General features: G+C 35.0%; 1 protein-coding gene across 1 annotated transcript; it reads right to left on the reverse strand.

The window, feature by feature from the left end:
* Window positions 1–4,969: 4,969 nt before the first annotated feature.
* LOC141251168 (uncharacterized) lies at window positions 4,970–15,053 on the reverse strand. The gene is given in 26 exon segments (XM_073670266.1): window positions 4,970–4,987; window positions 5,075–5,170; window positions 5,241–5,456; window positions 5,671–5,849; window positions 6,315–6,480; window positions 6,575–6,636; window positions 6,710–6,764; window positions 6,845–6,914; window positions 7,010–7,099; window positions 7,427–7,503; window positions 7,589–7,620; window positions 7,703–7,891; window positions 7,968–8,061; window positions 8,409–8,496; window positions 8,570–8,790; window positions 10,125–10,198; window positions 10,279–10,561; window positions 10,637–10,771; window positions 11,128–11,349; window positions 11,428–11,466; window positions 11,468–11,608; window positions 11,692–11,789; window positions 13,036–13,139; window positions 13,388–13,494; window positions 13,609–13,740; window positions 14,832–15,053. Coding segments are annotated over 26 exon segments (3,210 nt in total).
* Window positions 15,054–15,709: the final 656 nt, after the last annotated feature.

Here is a 15,709-nt window from a genome sequence, read left to right on the forward strand (position 1 = left end):
GTAAGTAAAGATGCATTACACAATGAAGGATGACAAATCTGTCTGTTAGTTTTCCTGATGTATGCAAAATGCAAGATGAAGATGGGCAGCCAGGTTTGGGGGTGCTCTTAGCTGTACCATATACATGCTTGTTGCTGAATTGCAGTTCAAGCTCTTTCTTTCTTGCCTTCCACACAAGCCTTGTAGTAATTTTGGTCTGATATAATTTTAGGGTTGAGGGATACATTGTGCTGTAATTGTCCTTATAGCTTGCTGCTGGTGTCATTGTTTTGTTTGTACACAACTGATAAATGAAAAATTGATCTTGGCAATAACATTCAAGGTTTAAGATCGAGATCCTACTTTGGATCAGAGGGGGGTATGATGGGATCGGTAGGATGATTTTACAATTTCATAAAACTAAGTGACTGAAATGGTAACATATGACTGTGATATGTCTAGACCTGACAAATGGGTCGGGTCGGGTTCAGGTTATGTTGGATTTCGGGTCAAGAATTGAAATGATCTTGGCAATAAAGACGGACTATGGTAGTAAGACCGAGATCCTATGTTGGATCAGTTCGGTAAAACGATCCTACGATTTCGTAATATTGAATGATTGATATGATAATATATGACTACGATTCCGTAATATTGAATGATTGATATGATAATATATGACTACGATGTCTTTTTATTAAAGATAATTTTCAAAAGAATCAATTTTTTGTCACATAAGATCGGGGTTAGTGTCATGTATAGTTAAAAACGACTGTATGAGGGTTAATTTATAGTTGAATTTTTTTCCGAATTCAGGAAAGATATTAAAAGTTATATTATAGTTTTACTTAAGTTTAAAGTTGTACAATATGAATACCAAATCTTGTGTTTTTTACGTGTAAACGATTTCTCTTTTTTATATGCTCCTAAACTGCATTTAAAAAATAAATATAGGTAAAAATGATTCAATTACAGAAGCAGTTTAGTCCAAAAATTCACTTAAGCGAAGAAGAATCTGTAATCGAACTGTAACCGAGAATGGGATCGTAGGATCTTAGACATACAATCCTGAATCCAACCCTGATATGCGATTGATTCTACCTAAAATCAAGATCATTATGTAAGTTGTGGATCATAAAATCTGGATCGAAATCCTAAGAACATTGATACATACGAACTCCACTAAATTCTTCAAGTTTCCCCCCTTACTTGGATAACCTTGTCATATGCATGGTATGAAGTGATTAAGTTAGAGCCAAAGTGCACCGGCCCCTTTAAGCATAGGGATTAAGGAGCGATTAAGGTGAGCTGTCATGACTTGATTAGCTCCACCGATGAACTTGCCTCCGATATAAACTGCAGGGACGGATGGGTCGCATCCAATCTTGGATAGAGCTTGTTCTATTTCTTCTCCCCCGGGGATCTCATCGAGCTCGTGTATCGTAGGGTTAACCCCGAAATCAGATAGGAGTGTTTTGATAGAGTGGCACATGCAACATGAGCTCTTACTGAAGATGACAACCGGCTTCTTCGACACCAATTTACTCACTCTCTCCATCTTCACTTTAGAATGAATGGATATATGTTTTTTGTGTTATTGTTGATTGTATACATATTTTCGGATGTTTATATAGGGAAAGGGTGAGTTGATTGTGGATGGCGGGAATTAAAGTAGTAAGAAGGTGGTGATGTAAAAAAAAGTGGATAAAAAGGAAAAATTAAAAGGTGGCCGGCCAATGCATTATGTACATATGTTAGTTTTATTCTTTTTCTTTTACATACTTAACGAGATCGTATTTCTGTAAAGGACTCGTCTAAGTTATCGTTACGGATAATTATGAGTAATTCTTTCAATAAAAGGTGAAAAGTTCTATATAGAAGTAATACATCGATTGTTGATCAGCTCCACGATAATATCTTAAGAGATTGCATTCTTCGATAAGAAATTTGTTGCTTGGTTTGATTCCCCAAAGCGATGTCGAATGTGGACTTGTCGAGAGTGTTGAATAAGTGATCTGACTTCCTCAATGATCATAAAAATCTCCTAATGAGTATCTCAGTTACCCTATAGACTATTAATAACGAGCATGTTGTCTCCTTCGAGAATACTACTACATATATTACGCCTCGTTGTACGACGCATACCCATAAGAAGATTCCTAGCTTCAGTCCAAATGGCTGAAATGTTTGAGAATACTACTACTTATATTACTCTAGTTTTTGCTTTTATATTTTCCTTTTGATGATCTAGTTTCCCTATTACCCAGATCCTAATATAACCGAGCAACATTTGTTGCTTTTAGCGTCTTATAGTCTCCATCTCTTAAGACAATATTATTTCCATGATTCTAAACATGCCACCAGATGTTACATAAAATTTCAAAATTCTGTTGACTCTCTATTTGGTCCATATTTTTTTAACAAAGTTTTAATATTTGGAGTTAGTTTTCTAATTTGAAGTATAGATTTGTACCGGGTTTATTAGACATAATGTGCAATCACTTTAAAGAATAAGTGATTATCATTCTCATCTTGTTCTTTACATAAAGATTAATATTGATCCAGAATTCTATGAAATGTCTATTTAAACGTATGTAACAGGTAGGAAATCAGTACATACCTTCTAGATGAAATGTTTATCTTCGGTTGGAGATCCCTGTCACATATCCAAGAAAATAGTTTGATTTTGGCTAGTCCTTGTCTGTTGATTAATAAAATTGGCATATGAAGTCTATAATGAAAATTTTCTATCAGTTGCTTCTTTCCAAATCACTCTATTGTTAACATTATTATTTGATTAAAGAAACGGTGATAATTTTTGTAACAAGGTGATTGTACAAGTAACATTTCAATTCTTCCAATTGTCAATTTCATCCAAAACACCTTTTGCTATTAAAAAGCTTTACACTAGATAGGTTTTAGATAGTACATTGTCACTTATGAGTACAAATCTCTCAGCTTGTGGAATAGTATTAACCTTCTGTTTGTTGAGTTGTTTTTCAAATGAGATAGTAGCTAATGAGAAAACTGCATTACATACTCTCTATTTAACTTCATGCATTTTTCCAAATAATCTTCTACTCTCTCCGGATATAAATAGACAGTTAAATAGATCATCGAGCTTGGCAATGAAGAGATCCCATAGACAATCAAATAGAAAAAGGACTGGCAACCCAAGCACGACATGCAGATGGAGAAAAACGCCAAGGCGCGCCAACTTATTCTCACCTGTCTCACTCGAACCAACATTGATAAGGTCATTTGCATAGCTACTGCCAAAGACATGTGGGTGGCTATCATAGCAATCCACATAGAGAGCGATGACATGAAAAACAACCGGAAGTTCAACCTAAAAAGAGAGTTCCACGCATTTAAGATGCTTCCCGGAGAATACGTGTCCGTCTTCCAATCTAGATTCACTATAGTGGATAAATTGAGAGCATCTGGAGTAAAAATCCCTCAATGGGAACAGTCTCTGGCGGTCATCTATGGAATGAGAGACAAATACGAACTGACTAGAAGGATTGCTCTTATGTCTAATGAAAGCAAGTCCCTCCCAGTGATGGACATCTTTGGAAAGTTCTTTGATCAAGAAACCACAGACAATCAAAGAAGTAGCACGATCAATGAAACAAGAGAGACTGCCTTAAAGCTCACTAGAGTTCTAGAGAAGATGGAAAACGAAGAGGATGATGATGATATGGAGATCGCCCTTATGAAAAAAATGGTGAAGAAGTTCTTCAAGAACAAAACCTCTCGATCTGCCTCAACCTTCAAAAGGGACTTTAAGGACTATACGTGCTACAAATGAAACTAAAAAAAATAATGTTTAGAGAAATAAAGTAGTTTTATTATCATAATTACATAGGAGTAAATGTGGTAAAATAAAAAAATGATAAAATGATATGTAGTTGTATTGAACAAAATTTCCCTAAAATAATACATATTTGTATCTGGATGGAGTATATCTTTTGTCAAGAGGGTATTTAAAATACTAGACAGCTTTAAAACTTTATCTTTTTTATGTTATGAGAAAATCAGATAAAACTCTTATGAAGATAAATATGGTAAGCTCATCATTGAGCTTTGTGAAGCAGGCTATTGAACTTTGTATATCTTGTTCATGTAGCCGGCTAAAATAAATACTCTTTCTAGATACAAATATATGTCATTTAGAGTATTTTTTTTGGATACATTTTATTAATTTTTTCCTACTTGTACCACATTTACCCATATACAATCATTACATTAAAATTTATTTTTTTTCTCTAGATATTGTTTACATTTGCAATGTCATTTTAGTAAGATATTTAAGTAAAGAAATTTCTACTTTAATTTACTTAAAATTTTGCTAAAGATGTACTTAGTATTTGGAGGAGGCAAATGAATAGGTCTGTAATAGTCTTGGATTTTCCAGAAAGGAGACAAGATAGATATTGATTGTGCTAAAATGAGCATCCTTATATGAAATCAGAGATGAATGTATATGTTTTGGAGTATACTCTGCATTCAGTGAACCGTATATCCGGCCGACCCTTTACCCCTCCCAGGAGCCCACCTCAGCAATGCACCTTTTCATAATAGGTAGTTTATCCATTTTATCCCTTTTTCTTTTCTTTTCATTTCCGAGTAGACACGAAATACTTTGATCATGGCATCCATTACAAAACCACCTTTCTTTCATTTTCCAACCCTACTTTCTTTTCACCCCCCATCCTTTATAAGTTTACATCAAATCTAGCCACGATCAAAATCAAAATCAAAATCAAATCACCACATCAACTCTTTTGATTCATACTCCACTATTTCTCATAAATAGAAATAATCCAAATGCAATACAGTTAGCAATTAAAGATACCAATTTACACGCAGCTCAGCTAAACTGATCAGTTTCATGGAGTCTACAAAAAAAAACCCAATCTTCATCTTCTATGGGTCTCTCTGCTAAAAAAAACATCCTAATATTAAGAATTCAATCACTCAGGCTGTTTCACCTCCTCCTTTTCCCCTGAAAAACAAAATAAACAATATTCAGACATGAAAAAAGTATATATATATATATCATTATAAAACCGAAACTAATTTGATGTCAGACCGATGCATAGTCATCCATTGTCAACTGCTTTCTCTTCTTCAACGACGGAGGGCTCTCAGCTTGCCTTGCATTGCGATTCTTCGATGGAGTCATGCTCTGGAGAACAAATCACAACATAAATACACAGCATAAAATGGTTTGAAATGATGAGTCAAGAATGTGAGACCTTGGCGAGCTTCTTTTCCTTGCGAGCCTGTCTCTCTCTCTCATCGTATTCTTGATTCTCCCTCTCGATTAAACGAATTAGAGTGTCGCATCTTCTTGCCAGCTCTTGAGTTGTTCGAGATTTCACAAACCAGTCGAACCGGAATAGAGGGGATGTTCGGAATGCAGCTTTCAGCTCGTCCCAATTTCCATATCCAAGCTTATGGATCATACACATCTGTCAACATTAACAACTCAAATACATTATATATACATACTTAAGGAAGTTTTACTAAAATATAAAAACTTAAGAGTATGAATTCATGAACCTAATGAAAACAGAAAGTGCTGTGCACTTTTGTAAATAACTTAAAATTTCTTTTTTCATATATATTATATGGCCAAGCTCGGTAAGAAAGAAAGAAGAGAAAAAATTAGTGAAGGAGGCTCACCATGAAACGATCACACTCTTCATTGTAGAGTTTGCCTTTGTTTTGACCATATTGAATCTTAAGCTCCAGCCATGGATTCTTGTAGCGATCCAGCTTCTTCGCGATACCTTTCATTATCTCATCTCTTCTCGAAATCCTTGCCTCTCCTCTTTCTATGTTTTTTATGATCCTATCATAATCTGAACATATGCAACACCCATTTCAGCATTACTAATATCAATATCCAAGGGAAACATTAACCTTTACCATAAGGAAGATAACCAAATAAGCATATGCAGTCAGACAAGATTTTATAATAACATTTTAGAGAAACAGCTCAATGTTTCAGACTTCCAAGGACAACAAAAGCAATGATTTTCACACTTTACCATCTCAGCAAAGTCAGATTATCGGTTTTGTAAATTTTTTGTTATTTAAGTTAGGAGTCTGCGTTAGAAATTCATGATAATTTATTTCAGTTAGTGCTAGAAGGCAATTAAGTTAGTGGAAGTAGTGGGTTAGTGTTCTCCTTAATTTAGTATTTAAAGTATGTTTCTTTCAGTTTCTAATTTTAGTTGAAAATATAAGAAAAGAGTACCAGTGGTTTAGGTTCTATCAGATTGTCAAAAACCATAAAGCAGCAGAGAATCTTAAGTATAACTCACCACTCAACTCCTTGTATCTCTCCTTGAAGACCTTGGCATACCTTTCAACCTCTTCTTCAGTTTTCCCTTCCATCTCAGAAGCAATACTTTTCACATCATTCCTTCCATATTTCTCACATGCCCTAATGAATGTATTAAAATCTCTTCTTGCCCAAGTTGAAAAGCCCTAGATTAGATGAGATGAGAAGAGCATGATCTTTAGGACACAAATTCACCCAAATGATTAATAAAAAGCAGTTCATGTTTAGCATGCCACTTACTTCTTCAAGAAGACTCTCTTTTTCCTCTTGTTCTTCAGCAGTCAACGGAGGATCTGTTGTTTCTACAATACAAAATTCATTTTAAGACTTCATCCACATGAAAATGGAGTATAAAAGAGCAACAATAACAAGTACCATCTGGTTCTTCAACTTCAATAGAATCCTTAAGCTGGTTCTTTTGATTTGCTTGCTGAAATAAAATTAGAAAAAGCCACATTAGATGCTATTAAAAAAAATATAAAGGGTGGTATATGACAGGGACTCGCATACCATGAGGTAACGAACTTCCTTTTCGTACAGCTCATTTAACCTTTGTGTGTTGAAAAACTGGAAATCATGGCTGAAAAATATATTGGACAGTAAAAAGCTTTAGACTTTCAAGTATGCAGAGTATTGAGATGCATTAAAATATATACTAAAAGGAAGAAATAGTACAGCTGAGGCATGCGCGGAATTCGAGGCTCTTTTGGTTTAGATGGCCCACTCTGACGCATTGTTTGCTTGAAGTACTCAGACTCGGAGTAGCTAGTGGTATCGAGACAATAAATTTTGTCAAAACAAGAAATAGCATAAGCAGATCGAAAATAAACCAAATAAACATATGAAGTCAAACAAGATTTTAAAAACATTGTAGAAAAGCAACTTGATTTATAACATAGGGTCTGCTTGGCCCATTAACTTATAATGGGATTTTTTTCAATATAATGGTGTTTGGCACTTCACATTTATAATGGCATTATAATGTGGTTTTCTTTTATAATTTCTCCGCATTTTTCAAAGCATGAAAAAGCCTTATTTGAATTAATGCAATCATAAATGCCAATATATGCAAACCAAAAAATCTATTCTTACTTGCGTTTCCTCTCTCGTCGTGATGGCTCAACCCAGTTATCAGCAGCAATTTTCTTGAAGTCAATCTTGTTCTCATCCTGGAACACAAAGGAGAAATAGGATTATATAGGTTTAGCATCAGGTACAGTTCTTAAAATACAAAAAAAAAAACATAGAGCTCACCGCAATATCTTCGAAATCATATATATCAGCAGCTGTTCAAATCCAAAAGTAGACAGATTAAAACAGGTAGTGATCATGCAATAAGTTGAAGCATCAGATTTAGACAAGACATACTGTCATCCATCTTAAATTTAATAGCATCCTCTGTGAACTTCTTCATCTTAGCATCAAGTTCAGCAGTTGCTTCTTCTCCCTTAGCGATAATTCTATCAATGTCCTCATCAGTAATTGTACTGTCGCCAGAACTGAAGACCATTTCAGCCCCATATCTCACCATTTGCAGAAGCTCATCTTTGTTCACAGCTGAATATGAACACCAACAGTTAAACACAAATTCCGATGAGCTCAAAAGCTCTACTTTAGTGCAAGTTTTTCTTACCTTTCTGCTCAGCTAATCGTCCTTGTTGAATAACTAGAGCATCTAGTGCAAGTTTTTTGTATGCTCTTTCAATCACTTTTTCCTCAATGGTGTACTGTTTACCAACAGAAACAAAACATTTATGTGCAATGATTAATAGAATCTAATATCTCCGTTCATAAAAGATTGTCATTTTAAAAATTTGCACATCTAAGGAATCCGATAATTATTTAAATTCTTATTACTTTCTTTTTAGAATTTGTAAGTCATCTCATTTTTAACCAATCAACAATCATAATTTGCATAGAATGAGTAAAAATTTACAATATTTAATAATAGATCTCATAACTCACTAACTAAACACCTAAAATGACAATCTCTTTGTAAACAAAAAAATGAGAGGTTAAAATGACATTATTTAGTGAACGGAGGGAGTAATATAGAACAAGAAGTGGTACAAACCTCTGTGCAGAACCGAAATACTTGAACTTCTTTCTTTTGGCCAATACGATGAGCTCGATCCATAGCTTGTAAATCAACTTGAGGATTCCTAAACATTATAAAAAAGATTAACCAGAATCTCATTAATAAGTATTTCAGGAGATTATGAACATGAAGCTTACCAATCACTGTCATAGAGAATGACAATATCTGCGGTAGCAAGATTAATACCGAGACCTCCAGCTCTGGTTGAAAGAAGGAAAGCAAACTTTTCACTTCCTGGCTTGTTAAAGACTTCAATAGAGGCATCTCTATCTTCTCCACCAGTGTTACCATCAATACGACAATATTGATGACCACGGTACAAAAGGTAATCTTCCAGAATATCAAGCAGCCTTGTCATCTGCAGTTTTCACGAAGACATCAAATTAAAGAAAACAGAACAATGTTTTCAGACAACAACACTTCAGTGTAGGGCTGAGCATTGGTTCAAAACTGAATTGATCTAAATTCCCATGACAAATCTAATCAATGTATAATAATTCTTATTCGACTTAATTCTTATATAATTCCAAACATTTTTAACATATTATTAAGAGAAAATTTCCGAAAACGACCCTTTAAATAGGCCAGTTTTACCACAACCACTCCTCATACAAACAAATATTTTAACACACCCTTTAAATCACTTCCGTTAGCAAATAACCACCCAAAACAAAATTCTATATATTTTATAAGTTATCTCCTTAAAATTACTAAATTACCCTTATTTTTTTTCACATTTTAACTTGAAGTCGTAGTTGCATTGAAATGCAAAAAAGTAAAATAAAAAATTACGGTAATTTAATAATTTTAAGGAGACAACGGTTAAAACAGACAGAATTTTAGTTTGGGTGGTTATTTGCTAACGGAATTGATTTAAAGGGTGTGTTAAAATATTTGTTTGTATAAAGGGTGGTTGTGGTAAAACTGGCCTATTTAAAGGGTGGTTTTCGAAAATTTTCTCTATTATTAACCTAGTATATCAAAATCATTTCTCAATACTTAAAGTTATCATGTAAGAAATATTAAATTCGACTGTCGACATTCATAGTTTGACTCCTACAAAACATACCTATCCCAAAACTTACCTAAATATCAAAATAAGGACAATAATGATAATTTTCACTAAATTGCAATATTGTTTTCATCCTTTTAACACCAATAAAATAAAGCTTATTTTTTGTGTAGCCTGAATAATAAGGTCTGTCAATTTTATTTTCATATTCAGTTTTTGATTCGGTTCTCTGAATCCTATATATTCAGCAGCTTATATTTGGTTAATTAGTTTATATAGTTCTGATTTCCATTTCTGCAATTGTTATTTAATTGAGTTAGTTTAGTTTATCCGTTAGTGGGCTATATTAGTGGAATAGTAGTAGCAGCCATTTCCAGTTACGCTGTTAGTGGGCAGTTAATTCTCTTTATATATATATAGCTAGGCCTTTCTATTGTAAGGAGATTATTATGAATTGCGAAAAGAGACTTGTGGGTGTTCCTACACTTTCCTGGTCTTCCAGTGGTTCCTTAGGCTAGCCTAACTGGGTTCTATCAGTTTTACCTGAACTGAACCAAAGAAACCCGACCAAACCAAAAACCAAAATATGCCATCCAAAAACCGAACCGTTGGGTAAAAAGTTCGGTTTACCCGAACCGTGCTTAGCCCTACTTCAGTGTTCATGGAAAGCGTAAACTGACCTGTGAAAAAATCAAAACTCTTGAACCACGCTCCTTTAGCTTTGGAAGCAACTTGTCTAACAAAACCATTTTTCCTAAAAAATAACACAAGCATCAGTTAAATTAGTCATTACAAATGTCCAGAAAAAGAAAGTTTTTGTGCTCTTTTACTTACCAGCACTTGTAACAAGATGGTCTCCAGTGGTATAAGGAGGCCCAGGCTCAGCACCTTGAAATAGGTATGGATGATTACAACACTTACGCAATTGCATAGCAATATTAAGTAGACGCTTTCGCTCTCCGCCAGCGTTAACAACCTCAAGATCCTTCTGCAGCAAACCCTTGTAGTACTGTTTTTGCATTTGAGACATCCCTACTTTCAGTATAGTTTCCTTTTTGGGTGGCAAGCCTTTCTCAACATCAGACTTCAATCTTCTCAGTAGAAATGGTCGAAGAACCTTTTTAAAAGACACCATTTTAGATTTGGGAAGCAACAAACTTGAAGGAAAATAGTGCAAAAGGTTCAATTTTACCTTGTGAAGTTGTTGAACAACTTCCTCTTGATCATTCTCACCGGAAATCTTGAACCACTCATCAAAAGTTTCAGCCGAGCTGAATATTTCGGGCAGTAAGAAGTTGAGAAGTGCCCATAGCTCATGAAGATTGTTCTACATATATATAAGAATATATCAGAATAGATCTTTAGGATATAAGCATAGAAGAAATCTGTAATTCATAAAAGATTGTCATTCTAAACATTTGCAAAAGAACTAAGGAATCCAATAATTACACTATTCTTATTACTTGTTCTATAATTCATAAATCACCTCATTTTTTACTAATCAACAATTATATTTTACATAAAAATTTATAATTTTAAATAACAAATCTCACAATTCACTACCTAAACACCTAAAATGACAATCTTTTCTAAACAAAAATGAGAGGCTAAAATAAATTCTTTAGTGAACAGAGGGGGTAACTCATATAAGGATTGGTATAGAGAACACAAGAAATAGCATACCTGGAGAGGAGTTCCCGTTATAAGAAGACGATAATTAGTACTGAAAAGCCTCATTGTTTTTGAAAGAAGCGAGTTTTCATTTTTTATACGATGAGCTTCATCAATTATAATGTATCGCCAGCTAAACCGGCGAAGAGCTGATTTCTCTTTGATAGCCATTTCAAAGCTAGTCACGCAAACATCAAACCTTCCAGCTACTAATAGATTCTCACGAATATGATTCTGCAAACACATAAATTATGGTAATGATTAAAATGCAACTTCAGAGAAGAAAAATACCACAAGGTCTGAAGAACATACCCTTTCCTCTGGATTCCCCAGAAATTTAATTGCGCGTAAAAACTGGGCAAAAGCGTTTGATTTCATTCATCCAATTACCAAGGGTAGACTTTGGAGCAACAACCATATGAGGTCCAGTAATTCCCCGAAACTCATGAAGATAGCCCAACAAAGAGATTGTTTGTAAAGTTTTACCAAGTCCCTGTATCATGAAAGCAAACACTTGCTTGTAAACTTTGACTTCTTCAATCAAGGTAAACTCCAGTGAAATTTATCATTTAATACCATTTCATCAGCAAGGATGCCATTAATTCCATTCTCATACAGCCTAATGAGCCAGTTCAGTCCAGCAAGCTGATAATCCCTCATTCTCCCTTGAATGCCTTCAATTAGAAAAAAGAGCAGGTTAGAGTACTGACATCAATCAAGTATTATAAAAGATAACCATTACACTAGATTTAATTATCAGAACACTGAAAATAATGATCATTCACTCTTTATTGTGGGTTTTACAAACAGGAAACAACAATATGATACATTTGGCTTTCTTAAGTCATCCAAAATAAGCAATCATGTTCCAACCCAAAAAATCAATCATGCTTTTTGTTATCTAAAATAAGCATTCACTAAACATTCTTCTTATCTATCAAAGAGAAGCCAGATGACTTCTTTTTAGTGAAATGGTAAATTGAGCCTTTTCCCCTTCCATGTCATTTTCTGTATCCCTGTTGAACTGATTTTCCAGCACAAACTTAGTGGTTTTAGTCTTGCAGTTATGTAAAAATAGGTGAAAGTACTAATGATGACATTTAATGGGCACTAGGTGTAGTTGAAGGCATAAAGGTCCTTTAATGCTCTGGATATGTAAAATATTATCCCACATCTATTCTCCTCAATTTCTTAGTTCCCTAGAATTAATTTTTGAACGCATAAGGTTGTAGTCAGTCAGAGCAACTTCAATTCTATGGTTCTATTTTGATGGTAGTAACTGTAGATGTAGAGCATAATGGACTACTGAAGCTATGGGATACATAGATATTACTAAGCATTATGAAAACATCAAAACCATACATTCATGCAGCGACACATAGACGGACAATTAAAGTTGTCTAAATTCGTTTCCTTTCCGCTTCCGTTACTGAAAAATTATACCAAACGGGGTCCAAATACTATGCATGATGAAAACATCAAAACCATAAATTCATGCAGCCACACATAGACAGACAATTAAGGTCTTAGGCCCTGTTTGGTATAATTTTTCACTAAAGGGAGCGGAAAGGAAACGAATTTAAACAACTTTCATGTTGTTCATTCGTCGAGATAATTTCGCAACTTGTGACACAAAGTAAGATGGTCATGTGAATCCCTTCGTCAAGGGTATTTGAAACTACCCCTGATACTGCGAAAACAAATACCCTTGCCAAATGGAATCATAAGACCATCTTCTAGTGAGTTGCAAGTCGCGAAACCACCTCGACAAATGAACAACAATGTGAAAGTTGTCTAGATTCATTTCTTTTCCATTTACCTTTTCGGGAAATTATAACAAACAGGGCCTTATTGTTTATAGCTTCCTGTTCTTTACAAGTTTTGTAGATTTAGGGAAGGTGCTAGAGCAAATAGGCTTACATGATGGCTGTGCAACCAGTCTAGTATTTCCTGCTGCTGCCTCTTCCTCCTTCAGGTACTCTTCATCTTCTTCCTCTTCAGTTACTTTTGATGCATGGCGACCCCTGAAATCAGCATAAAATACCAGTACAGCTCATTTAGTATAGATGCAGTTAGTGGAAGCTTATATAAGCTAGCTTCTTTGACTAGTGCAATGGGAACACCATTCAACTTTAGAAAAACAATAGGCAGAAATCTTCAAAGTCAAACAGGCACCAATTTGAAAAAAATAAAGTTAACCCGAGGCAAGTAATCAAAGAAGGTAAACTGGTGATAAAAAAGCAATAGACAAACTTCATCTAGATAACTATACCTTCCTTTAGTTTTCTTTTGAGATGCAGACTGGTCACCCTTTGCAAAATGTGCAAATATTTCTGTTTGCTGCAGGAGATAGTTCAAGCGTCCTTTGCCCTTGTTGTTCTGAAAGAAAAGAACAAAGGTTATAATATTATCTGCAACTATTCATTTATATACACGAACAATGGAAGGAGGAAACAGTTGTTCAATTGAGATCCAGAGCATTTATATTTATACCATGTCTGCATCAATGGCTGCATTTTGTTGGTCGAGTATTTCCTGAATCTTTTGCTTCTTTGTCTTCTGCATATTTCTCAGCCTAGCCTTTTCACGCTTTGCAATTTCATTATCAGAACCTACATTCTCCTCCTGCAGAAATCACAATAAACCATCAGAAATGCAATGAAATTAGTTCAGAGAACTCCATAACAAACTCCTATATGAAGTATCATATCCAAAGCAAGTTCCTTGAACAGCATTTCTGATATTCCATCTTTCACATGGTGTACAGAATTTGACATCTTCAACCATATAATCTCCAAATATGGCTACACATCAGTCAAGTATAAAAGCATACAACCATAATCATATTCCATCATGAGAATGATTTTAAATTTGGGTTATGTAGAGAGATTTGTGCAATCGTTCAGGCAAGGCTCATTTACAAGGTGTACCATGTAATCCTATTCACATGTCATAATCAAGCGCATATACACCACTGTAAACCAAACTAAGGTTTAACTTATATGGAGATTTGTTCTGCTTGAATTTTATGCCCAATAATTTGTTAAGAATTATGGATGAATGAGAAAGTTCTTTCCTAGAGATTGCAAGTGCCAAAGGAGCTTACAACTGTGAGAAAGAAAAACAAAGGAACTCGTATCCAGATCGAGCAAGAAGGCTATCTAAAAAATTAGATTAATGTCTAAGATGCTTTCCACCAACTTTGTATCCTTATCTTGGACACATTACCCTTCTCTTTCACCCATCTTACATGTAGCTAATAGCAATGAACTTAACTATGTCAAAACTCCCTGACTTAAAAAATCAAGAGTAGTGTTTTACAAATATTTTTAAAAATAGTTATAGAGAAGATTTAAGCTTTTAACTAGAATATGTATAAATAGAGTCCAGTTCAGTAGTAGCTATCTCAGTCAGCTTCATCAAGCTATAGCAATGGCCAATCTCAACGTTTCTGGGATCATATCTGCTACAATGTTCCCTAAACGCAAGTGCAACAAAAATAGATATCTAAAACGACACTGTGCTGCAGAAGATGCGGTCCTGAGAGTCGGGTACCACCGGAAAGGTAAGGCACATCCTTTCGTTCGCAAAAACACAATGGCGGAGTTTTTCGCTCTTATTTCCATACGAAACAGAGGAGAAACATCCAAATCAAACAGAACCTAACTGGAATGTAACGACAGGAACAATAAGAAAGCGGGAAAACGGAAAGCAACCTCGTCTTCGGGGTCATCAGCGTCAGCATCATCACCATCAGGGGAGTCGTTTTCCGCGTCGGAATCAGAATCGGCGGTCCGGCCGACAACCTCAAGCTCCTCGTCATCCTCCTCCTCTTCTTCGGCCTCAGTATTCACCTGGTCATTGACCTGGTCGTCGGATTCGGAGTAGGTAGAAGCGTTGTCATCGGAAGAAGATCTCCCCTTGGAGGATTTAGCCATGGATTTGGAGAGATCTAGAGAGTTTTCGAGGGTTTCGATACCTAAGATTTGCTGCGAAGGGAGAGAAGAGGGTAAAGGGGGATACTGATAAAATCAGACCGGTTTGGCGAAGCATTTTATATGGGAGCGTGAATCATGAATGCGGACCGCTGACGTGGTATACTTTGACGGGAAAACCTTAACGAGCATCTCCCGCCAATTGTCCAGGAAATTTGCCTTCCCGCCTAACCTAACGCTTTTCAGATTGGTGTTTGTATTTATTTTGGGGACATCACGTTTTGTAATTTAGTCCGCAGATTTTTATTTATGAAAAGTCGTAGAATTAACCCAAATTTACCTTTTCTGATTCTATATTTTCTGATTTGAGTACCTTAATCTAACTAAAAATTGTATTTTTTGTATGGAATAAGATTAAGACTTCTAATAATAACGATTACCAAAACGATTTCATTTATTTATTCTACTAGAGCTTTTCATTTATTTATTCTACTAGAGCTTACAACTTCAAAGTGACAATCATTAGTTCATCTCTAAACTCTCTTAGATACTGCTTAAACCCTAAAACAATAAAGATAATCACTTAGAACAAACAATCTTTTCTAGAATAATAATATGAATAAGGATCCGGTGAAAACAATCCTTATGGTGTGAAGTGC

Source organism: Phyllobates terribilis, unplaced genomic scaffold (genome assembly GCF_046119375.1).
Source record: "Phyllobates terribilis strain yellow unplaced genomic scaffold, ASM4611937v1 Scaffold_6773__1_contigs__length_42120, whole genome shotgun sequence".
In the NCBI taxonomy this organism is placed as follows: domain Eukaryota; kingdom Metazoa; phylum Chordata; class Amphibia; order Anura; family Dendrobatidae; genus Phyllobates; species Phyllobates terribilis.